General features: G+C 36.5%; 1 protein-coding gene across 3 annotated transcripts in view; it reads right to left on the bottom strand.

Annotated features, from left to right (window-relative positions):
- CPNE8 (copine 8) overlaps nt 1–26,396 on the bottom strand; it is a 333,515-nt gene that overhangs the window by 239,334 nt on the left and 67,785 nt on the right. For 2 of the 3 annotated variants that reach the window (XM_027129253.1, XM_027129254.1), the window contains exons 4-5: nt 15,746–15,849; nt 1,779–1,818 (exon numbers count right to left, since the gene is read on the bottom strand). In XM_027129253.1, the coding sequence (XP_026985054.1) occupies nt 1,779–1,818; nt 15,746–15,849 (144 nt within the window). Of the gene's footprint in view, nt 1–1,778; nt 1,819–15,745; nt 15,852–26,396 lie in introns of those variants that run through there. The other variant, XM_027129255.1, reaches the window with a different exon arrangement.

The following is a 26,396-nucleotide window of genomic DNA, read 5'->3' as shown; positions in this document are numbered from 1 at the left end:
TGAGAAACACTGAGAAATTATATTCAGAGAGAGTGGGCACTTGAAAGTCTACGCCCAGTCAGTGTTAGGGAGGTCATTTTCCCTATGTACACAGGATGAATAAACAGAGAAACTTGGTCTTCAGAGAGAAACAGAAGCTCAGAGAAAAGCCATAGTGAAAAGAATATGTGGCTTTATTGACTGAGAGAGAGACAGAGAGAAACAGAGAAAATAGCTGTCTCAGTCCAACCCACCATGCCTGTTTCTAGCAGCAATTCCCATACAGCAAGTTACATGTCACATTTATGAGATGCTCCTAAATCCCTTCAATAAACCCCCTCCATGTGAGATAAGTTAATGCATTTTTGTTCCTTGCAACTAGATAATTTTAACTAGAAAATGTGGTTCCTTTTCTGATTCTTCCAATGAAGTTTCGAAAACTTCCAATACAAAGCTATGTAAATAAGTTTTAAATGTCTAACTACATGCTAAAAGTCTTATCTTAAGGAGTAGAAGGGTATCATGGCAACTGCAATGAACTTTACTTATGGGAAGTAATGAGCTTGTTACAGCATTCTTTTCAAATTGTACAAAGACTAACCTTTGAATCTTTCTTCAAATGATTCTGCTCTATACTCCATAACAGAAATAAATATCATACCTCCTTTAATGAAGGAAAAGATCAGTAAGTTGTGATTTTTTTACCACCATTATCAGGCTTCCAGTTTTCCCAAATCACCTTGGGGTCACCCCCTACATCCCCTCTCTCTTCTCTGAACTATGACATTCCCTGTCTGCAGACTACACAGGAAATTATACATATCTATCTATCTATCTATCTAGATAGATAGATAGATCTCCACCTATTCTATCTAATAGCATACAAAAATAGAAAAATCTCACCTTCTGAGCCTCTGGGCATGAACTTTAGTCTGGCTGACCTCGCAACACTGGCACAGTCACCAATTTTACATTTGTATACTCAGATTTCACTTAAAACCTAGTTAAATCCCTTTCAGAATATTCTTTTCACCCCCATCCAGCCCTTCCTATTAGATATGGCCTAATTCCAAACTGGTCAATATTCCGTTGATAAAACCACCAGTGCTTAGCCAAAGAATATCACTCTCATCCCTCACTTCCCACCACCTCCTCTTTTTCTGCCTAACTCTGACACTCTTGCTGCTCCTGAACCTGGAAACTCCCCAGATAACAGTTGTTGCCTGGTGAGTAAATCTCTTAAGGAAAAGGAATGGGAAGATCAGAGCCCAGAAAGGAAAAAAAGATAGTAAGTGACTTGTGGATGGACTCCATATCTGTGTTACTCATCTTGTACAATCAGAAACTACCATGGTACCTGGCATGAGGAGGTACTTAGAAAATACTGTTGAACAAATGAACTACAGGGACAGCAGAATAGCAAATCACTCTGCCTACACCCTAGTACCTTCTATTCTCTCAAAAGTGAAGACTCCCAAAAAGACATAATCTTACTATTTCATCTTCTTAACCTGATCCAACTTTGAACATTATAGGGAACTGACATCATTTCTTTAAAAAAAACCAAATATAACAAATAAGTAAGATTAATCCATTTCACATACTGAAGATATCTTTCTTTCAATAAGCTTCTCCAAATGTTATTCTAGGGTTCTTTAAAAATGTTATTTATTTTCAATGCATTTATTACATAAGTTGTGGACATTTAATATTAATCAATCAACATAAATATCAATCAAATCATGATATTATAATTTATATTTGCAACCATCATAAAGAACATAAAAATATGAACTTACATGTTTTGACAAGTTGGGACTCTTCGAATCAACATCATACCTAAAAGATTAAAATATAAAATTTAAATTATTTCCACAAAATAAAGTTAGAGAAAAATGTCAGTATATCCCCCAAAACATAAATAAAAAATGAATCAAAATTATATGAATAGGGAGAAAAACTTAGCAAATTTAGAAATTTCTCATAATCTGTGGCCTACATACCAAAGGTAGAATTCACAATCCCTGGGTGCTTTTATTTCTACAACTTAAGTAGAAGTCCTAATATTTTCACAGTCATGAATTCTTCTGCTCTATAAGACAAGTTTAAAATTTCCCTTTTCTGTGAATCAATAGATTCCTAATATCCGTAAAAACTGAAATTTCCCTTTTAAAACAAGTGCAGATAACAGGCTATCATTTGTTATAATTATAATTACATTATATAATTATATATAAATATAAGTATATTATAATTATATCATAATTCTTATTTAATATCATAAATGTTCTCATTAATTTTGAAATTTGGCCAAAGTAATGGCATATTATATTTCCCCAATCACAGAACTTGGGGAAACCATGTATTTTATGGAAAAAGAAATGTATTTATATAGGATTATTATATGTCCTATTTTTGATCACTTAGTACTGGAAATAAATGATTTCTTAAGGAGATCCTGGAAAAACATCACCTACTGTCACTTTAGCCCCTTGTTTTAAAAAAATTTTTAGAAACAGAAAGGCTGTTAATAACCAAAACAATCTCAATTTACTGAATTCTTAAATAGGAAAATATTTGTACTGGTTCCAGTCTTTCTCCCAAATCATATTCCTTTCACATTCTTTGTGCATAGCTTCCTACCAAAAATTAACTGCTTTTTTTTTTAAGGTTTAAGTCTTCCCTCTCACATAACAAAAATGTTTCACAGAGAAATGAAGCATCTAGTCAAAAAAAGGCAAAGAAAAAGAGTTCACTGAGTGTACTGATTCTGGGCAGAGGTGCACTTACTCCATAGCAAAGAATGTTTACCACAAACTGGCTTTAAAATTGTGTGATGCAAATACCTGCTTCAGAAGAATTACAAATTACTCTTCTTCATGTCAGGGAATTTTGACACTCTCAACAGCTGTAAACTAGAATTTTGAATCAACAAATTGCCAACATCTACTGAAGACCTACAAATATTAGTTAAAAAATATTTTTCTTATTCAAGAAATTTTTCTCGTTCAAAACAATTTCTAAGTGTAAAATTAAAATTAGCAACAGTAGCAATATCAAAGGTAAAACATAACTCTGCTGGCTCCTTCTCAAGTATCATCCCTGGAAACCATTTTTTATAAAGGGTTTAGTGTAGACTAGGGAGAAATAACATTGTATATTCAGCTCAGTTAAAAAAGCAAACAGAAAAGTATTTATGTTTTCATCACAAAGAGTTTAAGTATCCTCACATACAATCCTCCTTCATTGTCTTTAACAAAGCTTTTAATGCTATTACCTCAAAAATAGGTAATTTACAGCATACCTCTGAAGGCTTTAAATAATATGCTGGATTACAATGCACTTGAAATTACCATGATTTTTCTTCTCAGAGAATTTTCCTTCTAACTTTTCTAAAATTATCACTGGTTTTAATCCTCACAAGTCAGAACATAAACACAACATCCTAAATAGTTAAAAATATATCTGTGTGCATGGGGGTGGGGCTGTGTGAATGTGGGTGTCTGTCTATATTTATAAGTGCCATAATCTCCTTAAGTAAAAGAGAATACACTGCAAAGCAGAAGTTCAGTAGTTTACCCCCAGGATGGTACACTTGTGCCTAAATGTACTAACAGCAATTTTGTAAACCATTTCATCCTGTTGTTGAAATCTTATTAGTAGAGTACTGAATTGGCAGTAACTGATTTGAATGGCTCCTACGGATTATGTTTTCTAGTGGAGGGTAACAGATGTTGACTGGAATTTTTCCTGTATTTCTGAAATTCCCACTAAGGCCAAAGCTGTAAACAAAAGATACTACATTTCTCTTCACGCTTAGCTCACAGATCCCGTTGAGTCACTCTCATTAGGGTCAGACCCTTCTCCACAAAGCTTACTCATGAAGTGACAGGCTATTCCTTACTTCTGGGGGCACATCAGGAGGTTCTTTCCACTCCCTAAAGCAAGGTGAAGGGGAGCTCCAAAACCTAGGGTGATTGTGTGAAGAGGAGGACAGCATCTGGTTTCCCTGCCACTTAAAGAACCTGCCTATAGGTCCATCCTAGGATGCCAATGGAAGAGAATGTTAGCTGACAGTGTTAGGAAGTGCCTTCTAAGAGCTGAAGAACAAGGAACAATGTCCTTTTGAAAGCAAGAAGGACCCTCTGGGGCTCCTGGGTATGGAAGCCTTTCCATTTCCCCCATTTCTCATTTGTAGGGAACAGACTCCAGCCTACATAAGCTTCCCTGAGTTCCAAAGGGCAGATTACAACAGTTGCTAATCAAGGAAGGGAGGGGATGCAGAGACAAGGGAGGAGCAGCAGAGAAACAATAGTGCACCCTTGGGGCAGGGCCCTGGTTCACCCTAAAGGAGTACACATAATATCTTTAAGCTCTTTATAGAATTAAAACCTCCAACAAATGGAAGATGTTGGAATTATTCATTCCAGAGAAGACCACCTGAGGCCAGATTAAAGGAATCAGAGAAGCACATCAAGAGATTACCTGGGACCAGATTAGAGGAATGAAGGCCCTGAACACACACTAATCTTATCAGGAACCCCACCCTTGAATCCTTGCTGTAAAACTCATCAACAAATCTTCCCAGGTTGGGACACAACCTTTCAAGGGCAGCAGCATGCTGTGTCGCCCTTTGCCTGGTAAAGCAATAAAGCTATTCTTTTCTACTTCACCCAAAACTCTGTCTCTGAGATTTGATTCAGCACCACTGCACAGCTTTTTAGTCCCCTTGATATGTGACCCCTGTGGCCAGTATCCTCTAAGGTCTAGGCTTTGTAGAACCCACATATCTGCCTCCCAACTCCCCTAGCTTTCTGCTCTTCCACTCCCCTTCTCTCCTGCAAGTAGTTATGATAGAAGCTCCAAATGAGGGGAGAGAAAGTGAAGAGTTTTGGATTAAGTTTGAGATTAAAGTTTTAAAATGAATAGTACATAACTATTAACAAAATGAGATGGTTCTAATAAACAAAAGTGACTGAAAAGTCATGCAATTAGACCTTGGCATTGTTAAGGTAGCCCTTAACCAATGGGAAAAACTGGAATTGGCAGTGTTGGGACAATTATTGGAAAAAATAAAGCAACATACTTTCCCCCAAAGTGTTGAGAATCTTCAAAACTAGATTGTAATAACATAATACATTCCATAATTATCACCACCTGATTTATCAAGGAGGAAAATCATCTACTAGGTAAGTCAAACCTACACTTATAACTCCCTTGTTGTTGTTCTAGGCTAAATGGAAAAACAAGAGCAAAAAGAATTATATCTGATTTCTCACATTCTCCTCACATACTACATAGTGATACAGCTACCCACACTTCTTGCTCAAAGACATTTCTGTACAGCTGTTCTGCCAATAATAAAATTTTCAACTATGACAACAAAGTAATTTATAAAGTACCTATACTATTATAGGTGTAACAGTTATATAACAAAATAAATAAAAGTTTATGACTTTATCTGTGATATATACATAGCATGATGACAGAAACCATGTCTCTTTAATGAGTAAGTACACATCAAATCAAAAAGGCAGGAGAATTTTACGACTCATAGCTGATAAACTAATCTTAAAAATATCTCACGCAAATCACCATAACAATAATTGTGGATTAATAAGAACTTACAGGAATTTGGGCCACTGCTGCCAGGAATCAGGAATACATATTCATTCATTTTCTTTCTCTCTCTCTCTGATTACAATTTTCTATCAGCATTGAAAGCTAACTAAAAATACCTCCCCAAAGCCGTTTCTCAAACCTTCCATAATATGCAATTGTTTAGATGTTGTACTTCCAAAGCTTCTTTTTTATTGTTTTCTAGAATTTTGTAAAATCAATACACAGGTTAACTAAATAAAACACAATTCTGAAAACCATTTACACCTATCTGTTGGCCAATGTAGACTACTGCACTATTCAGCACTGCTGTTCCTTCAAAGGGACATGTTACTGTAAACATGTTGGAGTATTTGTGGTAGTGCTCTGAGTGATGCACATTGGGATTACAGGTGATTTTACTGACTACTTTATCCTTTTCTCATTTCCTAAATTTTCTACAATGAACATTTTCTCCTAGGACTAATACATTGCTAAGACAAAATTAAAAAACTAATCATAGTTAGGTACAATGGATAAATAGGTACTCATAACTAGAGAACAATTACACTGTTCTTCACATTTATTTAGACAGATATAGTGGAAAAATCACAATGTTTAAAAAAAAGAAAGAAAGCCTGCTCTCCCAGGTTATATGAGATACTTACAAAAGTGCAAAATCAGAAGAAATTATTTAAAGTGATATCAAAAATAGTACATAAACTAAGAGAATATACTTGTTACTTTTCTTGATAATCTTCTCCAGGTATCCCCTTCTGTGGTCCTAACTGTCTGAATTTTTTAGAGATCATATAAAATTGAAATAATATCATTTGACTCAAATTTCTGAAATTAACCAAATACATTCAAAAGTTTAAATGATACTTATCTAACTCAAGTTTGCAATATGCTTTCACATTTCAAACATGATACAATTTCTATGAGAAATCCTGTAAATTTTAGAAAAAAGGAAAAAGCTGAAGAAGTTAAAATATATCATTTACCTACATTAATTTGGTACTTTATTTCTTCTTGTTACACTATGATAAAATAATACAACATGCTCCCATTCTTATCAAACATACTAATTTCCTATATATTCTTACTTTTGCTTACTTATATTAAATATATTCCATTACTACATTCACTGTGCAGTAGAACACTTCAAACATTTACTTTCATCAGTATTAGATAACCAAGACAAAAATAAAAATTCCTCAGTCCAGGCATTATTTATTCTCTTCATAAAATTTTAGACATTCGGGCTTTGTACAATTAAATTATAAACTATTTTATGCAAAATTTAATTCTATATTGGAAAGCACAGATCCAATGAACATGTTAATTAAACTATCCAGGCCTCAGTTTTCTCATTTACAAAAATGAGATTGGGGCTTCCCTGGTGGTGCAGTGGTTGAGAGTCTGCCTGCCAATGCAGGGGACATGGGTTCGTGCCCCGATCCGGGAAGATCCCACATGCCACAGAGCGGCTTGACCCATGAGCCATGGCTGCTTGGCCTGCTCGTCTGGAGCCTGTGCTCCGCAACGGGAGAGGCCACAGCCGTAAGAGGCCCGCATACCGAAAAACTAAAAAATATATATATATATATGAGATAACTCTGCCTCAGAAATTTATTGGATTGGTTAAATCTGTTTACATATAGCAATGATTCTATTACAAACTGTGAATAATAGCAGTAGTATTACTATCACGAACCACATCTTTTTGTCTGTACTTACAAAACTTACTCTCAAACGGTATGAGCTTCCATAGTTATTTTACTTAGTTTATAAAAAACTGGAAGATATTAGTAACAAACATATTAAACCATCTAATCATTCTTTTCTTCCATATTTCCACCAGTAAGCGTGCTGAAGTTTTGGGTTTTTTTTTAATTCCATGAATCACATACAGTACAATATTACTGATTTATCACAAAATATTAGAGAAATACATTGTTCTATCAATGGCCTAACTTTCTTCCTACCTTTAAGTCTTCCTTGTCCATACCAAGCATACCTGGTGAGCTTGACAAACACGGTATAAGTATCAGGTGCTTCCCGAACCTAATATATTCTCATTTGAGTCATTAGTTTGTCAAAGTAACTCTTGAAATGGTATTTGGTAAAATAGACATAATATTTAAATGACTAACCAACACCAAGTTCAGTGGAATTATATTTTCTTACCTGGACACTCCTTAAAATCCATTAGCTTCCTTAGTCTCATGTTCAGTAGAGATGAGCACGTGACCACCACTCTGTGTACAGGTAAATCATTCTTTACCTACTTCTCTCCAGAATGACCTGACCAGCTCTTCATTTTTGCTCTCTGGTCTACTGACTAACACTTGATTGCTATCATACTTTTTAGAGCACCATTTTCCTTCCTTTCCTTCTACTAAGGCAATTCTATAATAGCCACAATTATGAATGTGAAATGATGTGGACTTAAGAAACCAATACAAGGAGGGCTAAAATTAGACAACAGTGTGGGAAAGTGGGTAAGTATCACAGTTCACCTCTGTGGAACAAAAACTCAATAACTAATAATATCTTGTAAACAGACTGACTCCAGGTTCTCTGTGGATAGGGAGTTGAACTTAAAGATATTTTAATATGCCTGATTCAGCATCAAAATAAAAAGAATATTAAAAATTCTAGCTTTATTCCAGGGAGAAGATGGCAGAAGAGTAAGATGCAGAGATCACCTTCCTCTCCACAGATATATCAGAAATACATCTACATGTAGAACTGCTCCTATAGAACACCCACTGATTGCTGGCAGAAGACCTCAGACCTCCCAAAAGTCAAGAAAGTCCCCACGTACCTGGGTAAGGCAAAAGAAAAAAGAATAAACAGAGACAAAAGGATAGGGACGGGACCTGCACCAGTGGGAGGGAGCTGTGAAGGAAGAAAGGTTTCCACACACCAGAAGCCCCTTCGCGGGCGGAGACTCCGGTGGTGGAGGGGGCAAGCTTCAGAGCCACGGAGGAAAGCACAGCAACAGGGGCGCGGTGGGCAAAGCGGAGAAATTCCTGCACAGAGGATCAGTGCCAACCAGCACTCACCAGCCCGAGAGGCTCACACGCCGGGACAGGCGGGGGCTGGGAGCTGAGGCTCGGACTTCGGTCGGATGCCTGGAGAGGACTGGGGTTGGTGGCGTGAACACAGCCTAAAGGGGTTAGTGCACCACGGCTAGCTGGGAGGGAGTCCGGAAGAAGTCTGGAGCCGCCGAAGAGACAAGAGACTTTTTCTTGCCTCTTTGTTTTGTGCTGCATGAGGAGAGGGGATTAAGAGCGGTGCTTAAAGGAGTTCCAGAGACGGGCGCGAGTCACGGCTATCAGAGCAGACCCCGGAGACGGGCATGAGGCGCTAAAGCTCCTGCTGCCACCACCAAGAAGCCTGTGTGCCAGAACAGGTCACTATCCATGTCGCCCCTCCCGGGAGCCTGTGCAGCCCGCCACTGCCAGGGTCCCATGACCTAGGGACAACTTCCCCAGGAGAACGCACGGCGCACCTCAGGCTGGTGCAAAGTCATGCTGGCCTGTGCTGCCTAAGGCTCGCCTGCATCCATCCCCCTCCATCCCCCCAGCCTGAGTGAGCCAGAGCCCCCGAATCAGATGCTCCTTTAACACCATCCTGTCTGAGCAAAGAAGAGATGCCCTCAGGTGACCTACACGCAGAGGCAGGGCAAATCCAAAGCTGAACCCCAGGAGCTGTGCAAACAAAGAAGAGAAAGGGAAATTTCTCCCAGCAGCCTCAGAAGCAGCGGATTAAAGCTCCACAATCAACTTGATGTACCCTGCATCTGTGGAACAGCTGAATAGACAACGAATCATCCCAAATTGAGGAGGTGGACTTTGGGAGCAAGATATATTATTTTTTCCCCTTTTCCTCTTTTTGTGAGTGCGTATGTATATGCTTCTGTGTGAGATTTTGTCTGTATAGCTTTGCTCACCATTTGTCCTAGGGTTCTGACCGTCCAGTTTTCTTCTTTCTTTTTTTTTACTTTTAAAATATTTTTCTTAATAATTATTTTTTATTTTAATTATTTTATCTTACTTTATTTTATTTTATCCTCTTTATTTCTTTTTATTTTTTCTCCCATTTATTCTGAGCCATGTGGAGAACAGGCTCCTGGTGCTCCAGCCAGGCATCAGGGCTGTGCCACAGAAGTGGGAGAGCCAACTTCAGGACACTGGTCCACAAAAGGCCTCCGAGCTCCACATAATATCAAATGGTGAAAATCTCCCAAAGATCTCCATCTCAACACCAACACCCAGCTTCACTCAACAACCAGCAAGCTACACTGCTGGACACCCTATGTGAAACAACGTGCAAGACAGGAACACAGTCCCATGCATTAGCAGAGAGGCTGCCTAAAATCATAATAAGGCCACAGACACCCTAAATCACACCACCAGACATGGACCTGCCCACCAAAAAGACAAGATCCAGCCTCATCCACCAGAACACAGGCACTACTCCCCTCCACCAGGAAACCTACACAACCCACTGAAGCAACCTTAGCCACTGGGGACAGACATGAAAAACAACGGGAACAACAAACCTGCAGTCTGCAAAAAGGAGACCCCAAAACAGTAAGATAAGCAAAATGAAAAGACAGAAAAACACACAGCAGATGAAGGAGCAAGGTAAAAACCCACCAGACCTAACAAATGAAGAGGAAATAGGCAGTCTACCTAAAAGACTTCAGAATAATGATAGTAAAGATGATCCAAAATCTTGGAAATAGAAGAGAGAAAATGCAAGAAACATTTAACAAGGACCTACAAGAACTAAAGATCAAACAAGCAATGATGAACAACACAATAAATGAAATTAAAAATACTCTAGAAGGAATTAATAGTAGAATAACTGAGGCAGAAGAACGGATAAGTGACCTGGAAGATAAAATAGTGGAAATAACTCCTGCAGAGCATAATAAAGAGAAAAGAATGAAAAGAATTGAGGACAGTCTCAGAGACCTCTGGGAGAACAATAAACACACCAATATTCGAATTATAGGGGTCCCAGAAGAAGAGAAAAAGAAAGGGACCAAGAAAATATTTAAAGAGATTATAGTTGAAAACTTCCCTAATATGGGAAAGGAAATAGTTAATCAAGTCCAGGAAGCACACACAATCCCAAACAGGATAAATCCAAGGAGAAACACACCGAGACACATATTAATCAAACTATAAAAAGTTAAATACAAAGAAAACATATTAAAAGCAGCAAGGGAAAAACAACAAATAACACACAAGGGAATCCCCATACGGTTAACAGCTGATCTTTCAGCAGAATCTCTGCAAGCCAGAAGGGAATGGCAGGATATATTTAAAGTGATGAAGGAGAAAAACCTACAACCAAGATTACTCTAACCAGAAAGGATCTCATTCAGATTTGATGGAGAAATTAAAATCTTTACAGACAAGCAAAAGCTGAGAGAGTTCAGTGCCACCAAACCAGCTTTACAACAAATGCTAAAGGAACTTCTCTAGGCAAGAAACACAAGAGAAGGAAAGACCTACAATAACAAACAAAAACAATTAAGTAAATGGGAATAGGAACATACATATCGATAATTACCTTAAATGTAAAAGGATTAAATGCTCCCACCGAAAGACACAGACTGGCTGAATGGATACTAAAACAATACCCGTATAGATGCTGTCTACAAGAGACCCACTTCAGACCTAGGGACACATACAGACTGAAAGTGAGGGGATGGAAAAAGATATTCCATGAAAATGGAAATCAGAAGAGAGCTGGAGTAGCAATTCTCATATCAGACAAAATTGACTTTAAAATAAAGATTATTACAAGAGACAAAGAAGGACACCACATAATGATCAAGGGATCAATCCAAGAAGAAGATATAACAATTGTAAATATTTATGCACCCAACATAGGAGCACCTCAGTACATAAGGCATATACTAACAGCCATAAAAGGGAAACCGACAGTAACACATTCATAGTAGGGGACTTTAACACCCCACTTTCACCAATGGACAGATCATCCAAAATGAAAATAAATAAGGAAACACAAGCTTTAAATGATACATTAAACAAGATGGACTTAATTGATATTTATATGACATGCCATGCAAAAACAACAGAACACACACTTTTCTCAAGTGCTCATGGAACACTCTCCAGGTAGATCATATCTTCGGTCACAGGCTAGCCTTGGTAAATTTAAGGAAACTGAAATCATATCAAGTATCTTTTCTGACCACAACGCTATGAGACTAGATATCAATTACAGGAATGATGTATAAAAAATACAAACACAGGGAGGCTAAACAATACACTACTTAATAACAAAGTGATCACTGAAGAAATCAAAGAGGAAATCAAAAAATACATAGAAGCAAATGACAATTGAGACACGACGACCCAAATCCTATGTGATGCAGCAAAAGCAGTTACAAGAGGGAAGATTATAGCAATACAATCCTACCTTAAGAAACAGGAAACACCTCAAATAAAAAACTTAACCTTGCACCTAAAGCAATTAGAGAAAGAAGAACAAAACAAGACCAAATTTAGCAGAAGAAAAGAAATCATAAGGAGCAGATCAGATATAAATGAAAAAGAAATGAAGGAAATGATAGCAAAGATCAATAAAACTAACAGCTGGTTCTTCGAGAAGATAAACAAAATTGATAAACCATTAGCCAGACTCATCAAGAAAAATAGGGAGAAGACTGAAATCAATAGAATTAGAAATGAAAAAAGAGACGTAACAACTGACAGTGCAGAAACACAAAAGATCATGAGAAATTACTACAAGCAACTCTATGCCAATAAAATGGACAACCTGGAAGAAATGGACAAATTCTTAGAAATGCACAACTTGCTGAGATTGAACCAGGAAGAAATAGAAAATATGAACAGACCAATCACAAGCAGTGAAATTGAAACTGTGATTAAAAATCTTCCAACAAATAAAAGCCCACGACCAGATGGCTTCACAGGCGAATTCTATCAAACATTTAGAGAGGAGCTAACACCTATGCTTCTCATACTCTTCTAAAATATAGCAAAGGGAGGAACACTCCCAAACTCATTCTATGAGGCCACCCTAAGAACAAAACCAGACAAAGATGTCACAAAGAAAGAAAACTACAGGCAAATATCACTGATGAACATAGATGCAAAAATCCTCAACAAAATACTAGCAAACAGAATCCAACAGCACATTTAAAGGATCATAAACCATAATCAAGTTGGGTTTATTCCAGGAATGCAAGGATTCTTCTATATACGGAAATCAGTCAACATGATACACCATATTAACAAATTGAAGGAGAAAAACCATATGATCATCTCAATAGATGCAGAGAAAGCTTTCAACAAAATTCAACACCATTTATGATAAAAACCCTGCAGAAAATAGGCATAGAGAGAACTTTCCTCAACATAATAAAGGCCATATATGACAAACCCACAGCCAACGTCATCCTCAATGGCGAAAAACTGAAAGCATTTCCACTAAGATCAGGAACAAGACAAGGTTGCCCACTCTCACCACTCTTATTCAACATAGTTTTGGAAGATCTAGCCACAGCAATCAGAGAAGAAAAATAAATAAAAGGGATCCAAATCGGAAAAGAAGTAAAGCTGTCACTGCTTACAGATGACATGATACTATACATAGAGAATCCTAAAGATGCTACCAGAAAACTACTAGAGCTAATCAATGAATTTGGTAAAGTGGCAGGATACAAAATTAATGCACAGAAATCTCTGGCATTCCTATACACTAATGATGAAAAATCTGAAAGTGAAATCAAGAAAACACTCCCATTTACCACTGCAACAAAAAGAATAAAATATCTAGGAATAAACCTACCTAAGGAGACAAAAGACCTGTATGCAGAAAATTATAAGACATTGATGAAAGAAATAAGGATGATTCAAATAGATGGAGAGATATACCATGTTCTTGGATTGGAAGAATCAACACTGTGAAAATGACTCTACTACCCAAAGCAATCTAGAGATTCAATGCCATCCCTATGAAACTACCACTGGCATTTTTCATAGAACTAGAACAAAAAATTTCACAATTTGTATGGAAACACAAAAGACCCCGAATAGCCAAAGCAATCTTGAGAACAAAAAGTGGAAGTGGAGGAATCAGGCTTCTTGATTTCAGACTATACTACAAAGCTACAGTAATGAAGACACTATGGTACTGGCACAAAAACAGAAAGATAGATCAATGGAACAGGATAGAAAGCCCAGAGATAAACCCATGCACATATGGTTACCTTATCTTTGATAAAGGAGGCAGGAATATACAGTGGAGAAAAGACAGCCTCTTCAATAAGTGGTGCTGGGAAAACTGGACAGGTACATGTAAAAGTATGAAATCAGAACACTCCCTAACACCATACACAAAAATAAACTCAAAATGGATTAAAGACCTAAATGTAAGGCCAGACACTATCAAATTCTTAGAGGAAAACATAGGCAGAATACTCGATGACATAAATCATAGCAAGATCATTTTTGACCCACCTCCTAGAGAGATGGAAATAAATACAAAAATAAACAAATGGGACCTAATGAAACTTAAAAGCTTTTGCACAGCAAAGGAAACCATAAACAAGACCAAAAGACAACACTCATAATGGGAGAAACTATTTACAAATGAAGCAACTGACACAGGGTTAATCTCCAAAATATACAAGCAGCTCATGCAGCTCAATAACAAAAAAACAAACAACCCAATCCAAAAATGGGCAGAAGACCTAAATAGACATTTCTCCAAAGAAGATATACAGATTGCCAATAAACACATGAAAGAATGCTCAACATCATTAATCATTAATCAAAACTACAATGAGATATCATCTCACACCAGTCAGAATGGCCATCATCAAAAAATCTAGAAACAATAAATGTTGGAGAGGGTGTGGAAAAGGAAACACTCTTTCATGTTGGTGGGAATGTAAATTGATACAGCCACTATGGAGAACAGTATGGAGGTTCCTTGAAAAACTACAAATAGAGCTACCATACGACCCAGCAATCCCACGACTGAGCATATACTCTGAGAAAACCATAATTCAAAAAGAGTCATGTACCAAAATTGTTCATTGCAGCTCTATTTACAATAGTCAGGACATGGAAGCAACCTAAGGGTCCTTAAACAGATAAATGTATAAAGAAGATGTGGCACATATATACAATGGAATATTACTCAGCCATAAAAAGAAACGAAATTGAGTTATTTGTAGTGAGGTGGATAGACCTAGAGTCTGTCATACAGAGTGAAGTAAGCCAGAAGTAGAAAAACAAATACCATATGCTAACACATATATATGGAATCTATGAAAAGAAATGTCATGAAGAACGTAGGGGTAAGATGGGAATAAAGACACAGACCTACTAGAGCATGGACTTGAGGATATGGTGAGGGAGAAGGGTAAGCTGTGACCAAGTGAGAGAGTGGCATGGACATATATACACTACTAAACGTAAAATAGATAGCTAGTGGGAAGCAGCCGCATAGCACAGGGAGATCAGCTAGGTAGTTTGTGACCACCTAGAGGGGTGGGAGGGAGGGAGATGCAAGAGGGAAGAGATATGGGAACATGTGTATATGTATAAGTGATTCACTTTGTTATAAAGCAGTAACTAACACACCATTGTAAAGCAATTATACTCTAATAAAGATGTTAAAAAAAAATTCTAGCTTTAGCATCCTGAGTCTTGGAAATATGAGTCCACAAAGAGATAAAGGGAGCCATAGTTAGGCAGAGATCCATGTACTATACAAAGAAGCAGCTGAGAGAAACCAAGATCTGGGAAATGTCAGCCATGGGAATATATGAGGATCACCTTGGAGTATAAGTAGAAATTTTAAGAAAACTACTGAGGGATAGGATGGTTTGAAATTATGTCCATATATACCACCCAGCATTTCTACGTGGTTAAATCACTTATATTTTCAATAAACAGGTAGAGAAAATCTATAAAATGCAAAGCAATGCTGGGGACGGTGCTCAGGCCACACTCTAAATAGAATTAATCTGATTTCCTCCTAATATAATCTAGTATTTAGTACATCCATAGGACCCAACCTTATGTTATGGATGTAGTCTTTAAAAATCAGTTTTTAAAATGCAAGTTTTACTGGAACTTACAAGTCAAAACGAAGATTCTCTCTTTCTTCAAAAAAGTAGTCCAGAATAAATTTTCTTACAAAATCAGGATTTAAAGTATTATCAATTACTTCAGTCCTTCCAAACTGTTGAGGAAAAGAGAGAGAGGTTAAAATCAAGCCTTGCACAGTTACATATTGCAGTATAGTGCTTATTATTATATTTCCTTGAAAACATAAGCAATGAATATCCAAATGACTTGATAAAGTAAAGCCCTCAGAAAAGCTTTTAGAGATCATATCATCCCTCTTATTTGCTCAGGGAATTCAGAAAATGAGCCCTGAGTTCATTCACATTTACTGGAAAAGCAGCTTCTGAAAATTCTTATAACAACAATAACACTTCCTCCACTTTTCTCCCCACTTGAAAGCCAAATCCCTTTCCAATCAAGAGAAGTTATTTCCACCTTAAATTTAAATTTATCACAAATATTCTTCCTAACTTAGTGTATAACTAGGCCAACCAATACATATTCTTACAACTGGAGGGCTTGGTTATGAGAATATGTGTTCATATTCAGTTCATAATCAAGCAGTCCTCTACACAGAATAGTTTATTAGCCATATTCAGGGAAAAACTGTCTTATAATCTATTACAGAATTCAATCATTTTTTTGTTTGTTTTGTTCTGCTTTAATTTTTATAGTATCTAGATAGGCAAAATGAGACCTACGATTCTTGCATGCTTTTAAGCTACTGTATCACACTTCTGCTTAGAAAAAATAAGTTTCTCCATCTTAGGGGAATTGGAAACCAATAAACAGAACTACTTCCTCTCAATGTGAAGGAAGGCTATCAGGCACTGCTTCCAAAGGTAGAGCAAAAATATAAACTTTATATCTCTTTTTTTGTATTCGGCTTACATTCTTCCTCTCCTACTAACATGGTATTCTAAAGAGGGAATTTTAACCTTTAGTTCTGAACAGCATTATGCATGCTGTCTTATCAGAGCACTCCTATTAAAGTTCAAGGCAAAACTATCTTTTTATTAGGAATAAGAAAACTACTAATCCACCATAAAGTAAAGGTCACGACCTTATCACATATATTGTGATAATAAAGCTATGAAACAAAATCTTGATGACAGGGACTTCCCTGGTACTGCAGTAGTTAAGAATCCGCCTGCCAATGCAGGGGACATGGTTTCGAGCCATGGTTCAGGAAGATCCCACATGTTGCGGAGCAACTAAGCCCGTGAGCCACAATGACCGAGCCTGCACTCTAGAGTCCACGAGCCACAACTACTGAGCCTGTGTGCCACAACTACTGAAGGCCACGTGCCTAGAGCCCGCGCTCCGCAACAAGAGAAGCCACCACAATGAGAAGCCCACGCATCACAACGAAGAGTAGCCCCCACTCGTCACAACTAAAGAAATCTCATGCGCAGTAACGAAGGACCCAACGCAGCGAAAAATACATACATACATAAATTTTTTTAACATCTTTATTGGAGTATAATTGCTTTACAATGGTGTGTTAGTTTCTGCTGTATAACGAAGTGAATCAGCTATACATATACATATATCCCCATATCCCCTCCTTCTTAGGTCTCCCTCCCACCCTCCCTATCCCACCACTCTAGGTGGTCACTAAGCACCGAGCTGATCTCCCTGTGCTATGCGGCTGCTTCCCACTAGCTACCTATTTTACATTTGGTAGTGTATATATGTCCGTGCCACTCTCACTTTGTCCCCGATTATGGCTATTACTAAGTATCTGAAAAAGAACTAGTTTGCAGAGGCTTATGCATTAGGCAATGTTTCATATCTTGGACTAAAATCATAAAGGCAAATCATAACCCAGGTAACTAATTCAACATTTCAAAAATATTGAACATTTATTTGAACAATAACAATAATTACAACCACCATTGAGTACTTTACTTTGTTCTAAGCACTTTCACACATTACTTTAAATCTTTACCATAACCCCACAAGGTAGGTGTTAGTAGTCCTACTTTAAGATGAGAAAATTGATGTAGAGGGTCCCAACCTAAGGCACTTTGGCTATAAAATATACATTCATTCTTTCTAGGACTCTCCCCTATTTCAGCATAGAATATATTAGGCCTCGGGAAGATTCAACAATAAGCCTATCCATGGTTTCTAATTTTAAGGGAATGGGAGTAAGAGCATGTACCAAAAAACACAGGCTGATAGTACACATGCACCCCAAAAAAGCAATTTAGAGGTCAAGGAGTACAAATCTGAACCAGAGAGAGCCTGGGCCCTCCCAGTCTTTCTACTGCCTGGAGGCAAAATGGTTTCCAGACCAGAGCAGAGAATATCAAACTAGCAAATGTACAACACTCTCAAAGAAAAACTCAGGCAGTACCCATATTCCCCAGCACCCCAATCCCTCTTGTGGATTTTAACCCAAACCCTCACTCAGAGGGAAGAAGTTAGAGTGGAATTCTCAGGGTAACGTTCACTGAGTTGCAAAGCCAGCAACTTGGGCCCAGAAGCCATTAAAACAAGCTTGTCAGCAATATGGGTGGCTGAGTATACTCTGCCATCTCAAGTGAAGATTAATATGTAGCCATTAACATTTCAGCTAATCACCTATAAATTATGAACATCTACTATAATATGCCTTCTGACACATAGCCCTGAAATTGCTTTCGATGATGTCAACAGTGATCTTCATATTGCTAAATCAAGTGGTCACTTCTTGGCCTTCATCACATCAGACTACTCAGCAGCATTTGACAAAACTGTCCATTCCTTCCATTCTGAAGCAGGCTTTTCTGGTTTTTTGACACCACAATGCCCTGTTTTTCTCTTCTTAGATTCTCAGACATGCAATTTCTCACTGTCAGAGCACAATTCCAGGCCCTCTTCATCTGTCTATCTTCACTTTTCTATTAGGTTATTTAATCTATTCTTTGGCTTTAAATCCCATCTATATGATGATAACTTCCAAATGTACATCATCAGCCCAGATTGGCCTCTAAGTAAAGACTCATGCATACAACTATCTTCTAGACTTATACGTGTGGTTGTCTTATGGGACCCTGATAATTAACATTTAAATTTTAAATATTTATTTTATACCACAAGCACCACCCCAATCCTGGTCCTTACCGAGTCAACCCCTTGTCAATAAATGATATCACCATCTACTTGATTCCTTAGGCTATAAATGAGAGTCATCCTTTTCAACTCCTTTTTAACCAACCAACCCTACTCATCACCACCTCATAAGTTGTCAATTTCAACTCCAAAACATATCTCACAGTTGTCCACTTCTCTCCCTATCTCCTGTCATCAGTTTAATTCAAGATTTTCTTCCTTTTCATGGACCACCTCAAGAGCATCCTATCTCTCTTGTTCCCCCTCCAATTCATCCTCCACATAACATCCAGAGTAAACATCTGAAAAATGTAAACATAGTCATGCAATTTCACTACCCTAAAAATCTTTAATAGCTTCCCACAGTACTTCAAATAAAACCTCTTTTCTTTCATCTATAAGACTTGCCCCTGTCTACCTCTTAAACTTCATTATGGGCCAGTATCCCCTCCTTCTCTTTGCTCCAGACAGCTGGCCTTCTTTTACATCATTTTACACACCAAACTCTTCCCATCCGATGGCCCTCGTACTTGCTATTTCTTCTTACTGGAATGTTCTTAACACCATGCTTGCATGGCTGACTTATTTTATCCTTTCAGCCTCTAGCTGTAAACACCCAGTCTAAAGTAGGTCCCCCAGCCCTACTATTATTCTCCTTCATAGTTCCTGTTTGTTTTCCCTCATAAAACTTATACTCTGGAATTATATTAATACTTTTATTTGTTTTTTATTTCCCTTATTAGACAATAAGCTCCATTTAGGCACAGAATATACATATCTGTTTGGTTCATACAAGTACAAAATTAAACAAATGGTTAACTAAGGTAATCTTCAATATATTGTTCAGAGGAAAAAAATCAAGGAAAATTTATAGTATAATACCAATTTTGATTAAAATATGTTTGTGTGTGTATGTGTGTGTATGTATATATATATATATAAATACAAAGAAACATAGAAGAAAGTATACCAGAATGTATCAACTATACTCTAATTGTTTTTCACTATGTATTTGTGGGTTTTCCGAATTTCTTGCAGTATATTTTACTTTTAAAATAAGAAGCATAAAACTTTTAAGCAGTATTCCAGTTTTTTAAGTCATTCTGTTGTGAAAACTGGCAATAATAAGAAATCTACAGATAAATTATGATTAGTTCAGCTCATGGGAAATATGTTGGTTCTTTCCCAGAGGATGGAATATATTAGCTATCAACCAAGTGATTAATCTTCTTGACTTGAAATAAAATTTAAGTCTTAGCTAATGCTACCACTAAATAAAGATTTTCTAATTCTTTGGAAAATGTACAGCTGCATATAATTCTGTTCAGATCAGAGAGGGTTAAAATTTTGAGGCAAGACAATTATTTAAAATATTTGTTAATCGTATACACCAGAAAGAGCTACTTTTGAAAGAATTGTAATTTGTATCCTAAAACATCTTTTTCTGAATATCAACAATACTGGGTTGTCAGAAGTACCTACAAACCTGATTACAATAACCTCTGGCACAATGAACATATCTAAATATGTGGACAGCAGAGCAGTTTAACATAATTATACAGTATTAAGTTTCCCCATTTCATAAATTGAACTGTTAGAAAAAAAATTTTTTACTAACCAAGTGTGAAAGTTCTCAGTCATTTGAAAAAGTATGTAAACTGTTAATTTTGTTAGAAAATAAAACACTGTTTCTTGTAAAACTTTAAGCAAAAAATAAAAAACAATTCACAATCAAGTCATTGAAAATTTTCCTTTGTTTTATGCTTGAGCTAATCGGATAAATACCTGCTTTTCCAATTTAGGAACAAATCTTACAGAAAATAACAGAATGGAAATACTTCTGATTTTTAAATCAACTAACTGTTAAACTCCTTCAGAACAACAGTACTGGAAAGAACATTCAACTATTTATTGCACCAAGCAAATGAACTCTGTTATGAGAAAAATGTTCAAGAAGGTTTAATATATGGTGAAGGCTCAGAATAATCACCCAATCTCACATTCATTTGTCAACTAAAATGAAAGTGATGAAGAAAAAAGGTCAGTGGACTAGTGCACATCTTTATTTCAGTTATTAAATTAGAATTAAATCTTAGTAGCAGTGATATATAGAGGACAGTCTCCAGAGATTAGACAAGAAGACTAGATAAACTGAATAGTGCAGATAGAATATTAAGACAAAGTAAAATAAAAACACTCAATTTAGGGCTATACCTATCTAACCTGCATAAAGGATGCCAAGTGTAAGCATGCACAAGTGCATATGCAGGTGCACACACACACATATACACACACACACTCACATACACGTACACATACAACCAAAATTGAAGATTTACATTCTTAAACACTTCCTCCTGGGAGTTAAACACTGAGATTACCAGAGAATCCATGGACCTTTTCCTCTGAGGGAAAAAGATAAGAGTTCTGTCATGTAACTCATTATCCAAGACTTTTTTTTTTTTTTTACAAATCAGTGATCTGAAATTCACTTAATTAAAAGAAGACAAGTAGAAAATCTGAAGGTTTTGTCTAGATCTTACATTATTATAGATGAATGAGATGTAGTTATAGATGTACACACGCAGAGAGAGAAAGAGAAGTAAATTGACTTCCTTCTAATATTCTTGGTTAAGACAGAATATTTTATATAAGGAAATTTCATTCACTTTTTGGGATGTTTTATTTTTAGGAATGAACCTAAATCAATTACCATCAAAAAAAGAACACCTTGATTATATGTCTGTAATTATCACACATAAAATATAGACAAGACTAAACTCCATCAATTAAAAAAATAGATTATAGCATTTTCAAACTTAAAACATTTAATATTAAATAATGTTTTAAAAAAGAACAATAATGTAAGGAACTGCTTTTACTATGTCATTCATGGCTATTAATTCTGTGATTAGTGACATGTTTTACCATGTGAAGAGAAAAAAAATGGACTCAATTTATCCAGGAGGTCCTTACTGGGGAATATGGGTTAATTTTGTCACATACCAGTGGGATTTTCATTTATGTGAGAAAAATATTTTTAAACAAATTGGGCAGATTATTATTTTAATCTGCTCAATTATTTTAAATTAGATTATTTTATTTAGATGATTACCTAAATTTAATTGAAATAAACTTGAAAAATGTATTCACACCAACTCTGAAATTTTTGAATATTTAAAAGCAGTTCTATAGACACGTGCAATAAATGTTGACTGGCATTCACTAAAAAGTAGGCAATAATTTCATATACTCAAAACCAATTTTTTTTTAATTTTATTTATTTATGGCTGTGTTGGGTCTTCGTATCTGTGCAAGGGCTTTCTCTAGTTGCGGCAAGTGGGGGCCACTCTTCATCGCGGTGCGCGGGCCTCTCACTGCATGGGCCTCTGTCGCGGCCTCTCTTGTTGCAGAGCACAGGCTCCAGACGCGCAGGCTCAGTAATTGTGGCTCACGGGCCCAATTGCTCCGTGGTATGTGGGATCTTCCCAGACCAGGGCTCAAACCCGTGTCCCCTGCATTGGCAGGCAGATTCTCAACCACTGTGCCACCAGGGAAGCCCTCAAAACTAATTTTTAATCAATTATATTAAAATTCCTCCAAATCAATAATTCCTAGATTTTTTTTTGAATTATTAAATTCTCTTACTGCCTTTCTTTATGATGCAACTCTTCCTCCCCTTCCTGAAATTACTGTATATAAGACAGATCTTTAGGATAGTTTCAACATAGAGATTCTTAAATTCTCAATTCTTATTTTTGTGAGTTTTATTCATTTTAGTTTTTTGTTCAGAACTTTATAGGAAAGTAGAAACACTGAAAAGCTAAGTCTACAAATTATTTTCATTCAAAAGTAGTCAGAATAAACTTTTAGTTCTGCCTATGGCAAATTAGGTTGTTTCAGACCAACTTTTCCCCTGAGAACAACTAGAAAAGTCAAACGAAATCATAAAACAAATTTTTTGCATGCACAAGAGAGCTAACAAAAATTTATAAATTGTGGAAACAAAAACCTGGAAAAAAGAGAAGCAAAAAGAGGAGACTGGCAGGATCCTGTATTTGAAAAAGAGAAGCAAGCTGAGCAGAAATTTCCACAGTCCCATCCACCTAGGAGAGACAATGGAGTTTAAAAAAATACATGCAGGTTCATTCTATATTTCTTTACACATTTTGATATGTTTTTAACTTTTTAAAGTAGGGATTAAAAATAGGGGCTTCCCTGGTGGCGCAGTGGTTGAGAGTCTGCCTGCTGATGCAGGGGACACGGGTTCGTGCCCCGGTCCGGGAAGATCCCACATGCCACGGAGCGGCTGGGCCCGTGAGCCATGGCCGCTGAGCCTGCGCGTCCGGAGCCTGTGCTCCGCAACGGGAGAGGCCACAACAGTGAGAGGCCTGCGTACCGCAAAAAATAAATAAAATAAAATAGGGATTAAAAATAAAGTAACAAATGTTCGGGGGGTTAGGATCTCAAAAGGCTACACCACGGAGTAAAGATGAATTACAAAATTAATCCTCAGGAGGAATAAAGCTCAACTTAGTCAAATTTTTAACTGAATTACAGTGTATTTTCCTAGCCTAGCTGTCTCCCCAGAAGCAACAGTAAACCCACTCTGAAAAAATATAAATTCACTCAAAGCCTCAAGTTATCACTAATTGTTCCTATACAATATCCAGCAATTATTATCAGGCATGAGAACTTCTGCTTCCAGCTAAAATGGAGTCACTTATAACAGACAAATACTTCGGAGAACAAGAAAGGGTACATAAAATACAAAAACATATTATTTGAGATTATTGTAGAGATGCAAAGACAGCCAAGTGCTGAAAAGCCTAATGCTGGAGAAAAGGGAAATTAATGTGAGCCCAACTTTTGCTTGGAACAAACAGTGACAAAGAAAAGAGAAAGTCCAGACAAAAATGGAAAGAGAAGCAAAGCCAGAAGTCTCAGCAACAATTTGCCACACTTTTGAGGACTGTATAACTAAACAGAGGTAGGAGTTTTGTGAAGCTAGAAAAGCTATCTGAAACCAAATTCCTTTCAAATTTCAGGAAAACTAAAGGTATCAAGGTCCAATTACATACAAAGTTTCCATTAAAAAAGGAGATTAGAGGGCAGAATAATACCCCTACTGGAAATGAAAGCATGACAAAAGACATACTAAAAACCAGATCAAAACTGTAATGTAGTATTTCAAATGGAGATAAACACATAAAGAAAATTATAGAAAACATGAACAGCATAAATCAGAATTAGAAACACTGAGAAATGAGGTGATAGAAATCAAGGAAGAAATATACATAAAATAAAACATTTTAGAAATGACAGAAACTAGTAAGGACACAAGAATAAATAAGTGCAATACATGATACCTTAATACAAGTTGGAAGGAAATGTTTGTTTTTAAGAATCAAAAAAATGAAGAGTTGAGAGAAGGTAGCAAATTACATGAAGAAAATCAAAGCAAAGAACAAACAAATATTAAAAACAAAATTCATTAGCACATGACTTAGAGAAAAATAAAATTAGATTTTCACCAGACTTTTTGATGGAAATGCTTTATGACAAAAGAAAATGGAATAACATACTTAATATACCTAAGGAAAGTGTGATCAAAAGATTTTCTATTCCTCATATTTAAAGGGCGCAGATTGTTATCAACATAGAAGAACCAGGGGAATATTGTTCCCATGAACTTTTCTTAAGAATCTACACTAGAGATCGTGCTTTCAATAACCACAATGCCTAGAGAGGTATAGATTTTCCTGGACTTACGATGGGGTTACATCCTGATGAACCCATCATAAGTTGAAAATATCCTAAGTCAAAAATGCATTTAATATACCTAACCTACTGAACATCTCAGCTCAGCCTTAGCCTACCTTAAAAGTGCTTACTTTTAAGAACACTTTTAAGAACATTTAACACTAGTCTCTAGTTGGGCAAAATAATCTAGCACAAAACCTATTTTATAATAAATATATTATAAACATTTTATACTAAAGTGTGGAATATCTCATGTAATTTATTAAATACTGTACTGAAAGTGAAAACCAGAATGGTCCTGTAGGAACAGAATGGTTTTAAGTGTTTCAGTTGTTTACCCTCATGATTGTGTGGCTGACTGGGAGCTGTGGCTTGCTGCTGCTGCCCAGCATCACTAGAGAGTATTTCTAGCTCTGGAAGAGATCAAAATTCAAAGTTCAAAGTACGGTTTCTACTGAATGCCAATTCACACTATCGTAAAGTCACAAAATCATAAGTCGAACGTATGGAGTAGTGGTGAGAATTACTTATAGAACTAAGACTAAATTAGAGCTAAATGAGAGTATGCAGTGGCAATATGATTTGATAATGTTGATACAGGGTAATATTATTCCAACTAACAAGTGAAAATTCCCAGTGATCTAGGCACTAAACACCAATGGATACTAACACCAAAAAAGAGTGCCTCCTAATGAAGTTCACACGACCAACGATAGCTTTATTAAAATAACTAAACCTGTGTCTGATCACCCTTTTGAGTCAGCCTATCAAACTGAAGATATACAAAGAACAGAAAAACATGATGAACTGAACCATAAGCATATGGTCAGTAAGATCCTGACTATGGAACTATAGATCAAATGGTCCAGATTCTCTAGGAGACAAGTTGAAAGAAAATCAAAGGGATGCAGGGAAAGTTGTAGGTGAAAACAGAAAGAAAATGTATGCCAGTTCTTTTTTCTTTTTTTAAGTGTTTAAGACTAAACTATAATGTCGAGAGGTTCACAATTGGATGAAAAAACCATAAATGCACAGGCACACACACACACGCACACACACACACACGCACACACACACACACACATCATTACTCCATGAAAACAGAGAGCTCTGATTAAGAGGGGCATGTGGCAGGAAACTTTGGGTGGCTGGCAAAGTTCTATTTCTTGACCTTGCTAATGGTTACAAAGATGTTTGCCTTATAATAATTCACTAAGTTTTCCACTTTTTATATTGTTTTCTCTATTTACAATAAAAAAGAGAAAAAATTCAAAATAAAGACTTCCCCATTAAAAACAATTAAGACAATTCACTCTGGCTGTATAAATGCAAAATTGCACAAACAGAAATTTTAAAGGGATTTATTCATTGGGAATAAAAATGATCCTTGAAGGAAACATACAAATGCAACAAGAAATGAAGAGGAAGTGATAGGAAATATATGAAAATATATGGAAAATAAAAGACTATTGACGATATAAAACATAATAAAATGTCTTGTGTGTTTAAATTATATGCAAAATTAACACTCATAATAATGACACCAAAGACGGGAGTGGAGATAATGAGTTACAAATTTTTTTTAACGTCGTTATTGGAGTATAATTGCTTTTACAGTGTTGTGTTAGTTTCTGCTATATAATAAAGTGGATCAGCTATATGTATACATATTAATCCCATATCCCCTAGCGCTTGCATCTCCTTCCCACCCTCCCTATCACACAAGTCTAGTTGGTCACAAAGCACCGAGCTGATCTCCCGTGCAATGAAGCTGCTTCCCACTAGCTTTCTATTTTACAT

The sequence above is a fragment of the Aethalodelphis obliquidens genome, unplaced genomic scaffold, assembly GCF_003676395.1.
Source record: "Aethalodelphis obliquidens isolate GAN/ISIS:26980383/991018 unplaced genomic scaffold, ASM367639v1 scaffold36, whole genome shotgun sequence".
Taxonomy (NCBI): domain Eukaryota; kingdom Metazoa; phylum Chordata; class Mammalia; order Artiodactyla; family Delphinidae; genus Aethalodelphis; species Aethalodelphis obliquidens.
Note: the sequence above shows the minus strand (reverse complement) of the source record. Positions and strands in the feature narration are given on the sequence as shown.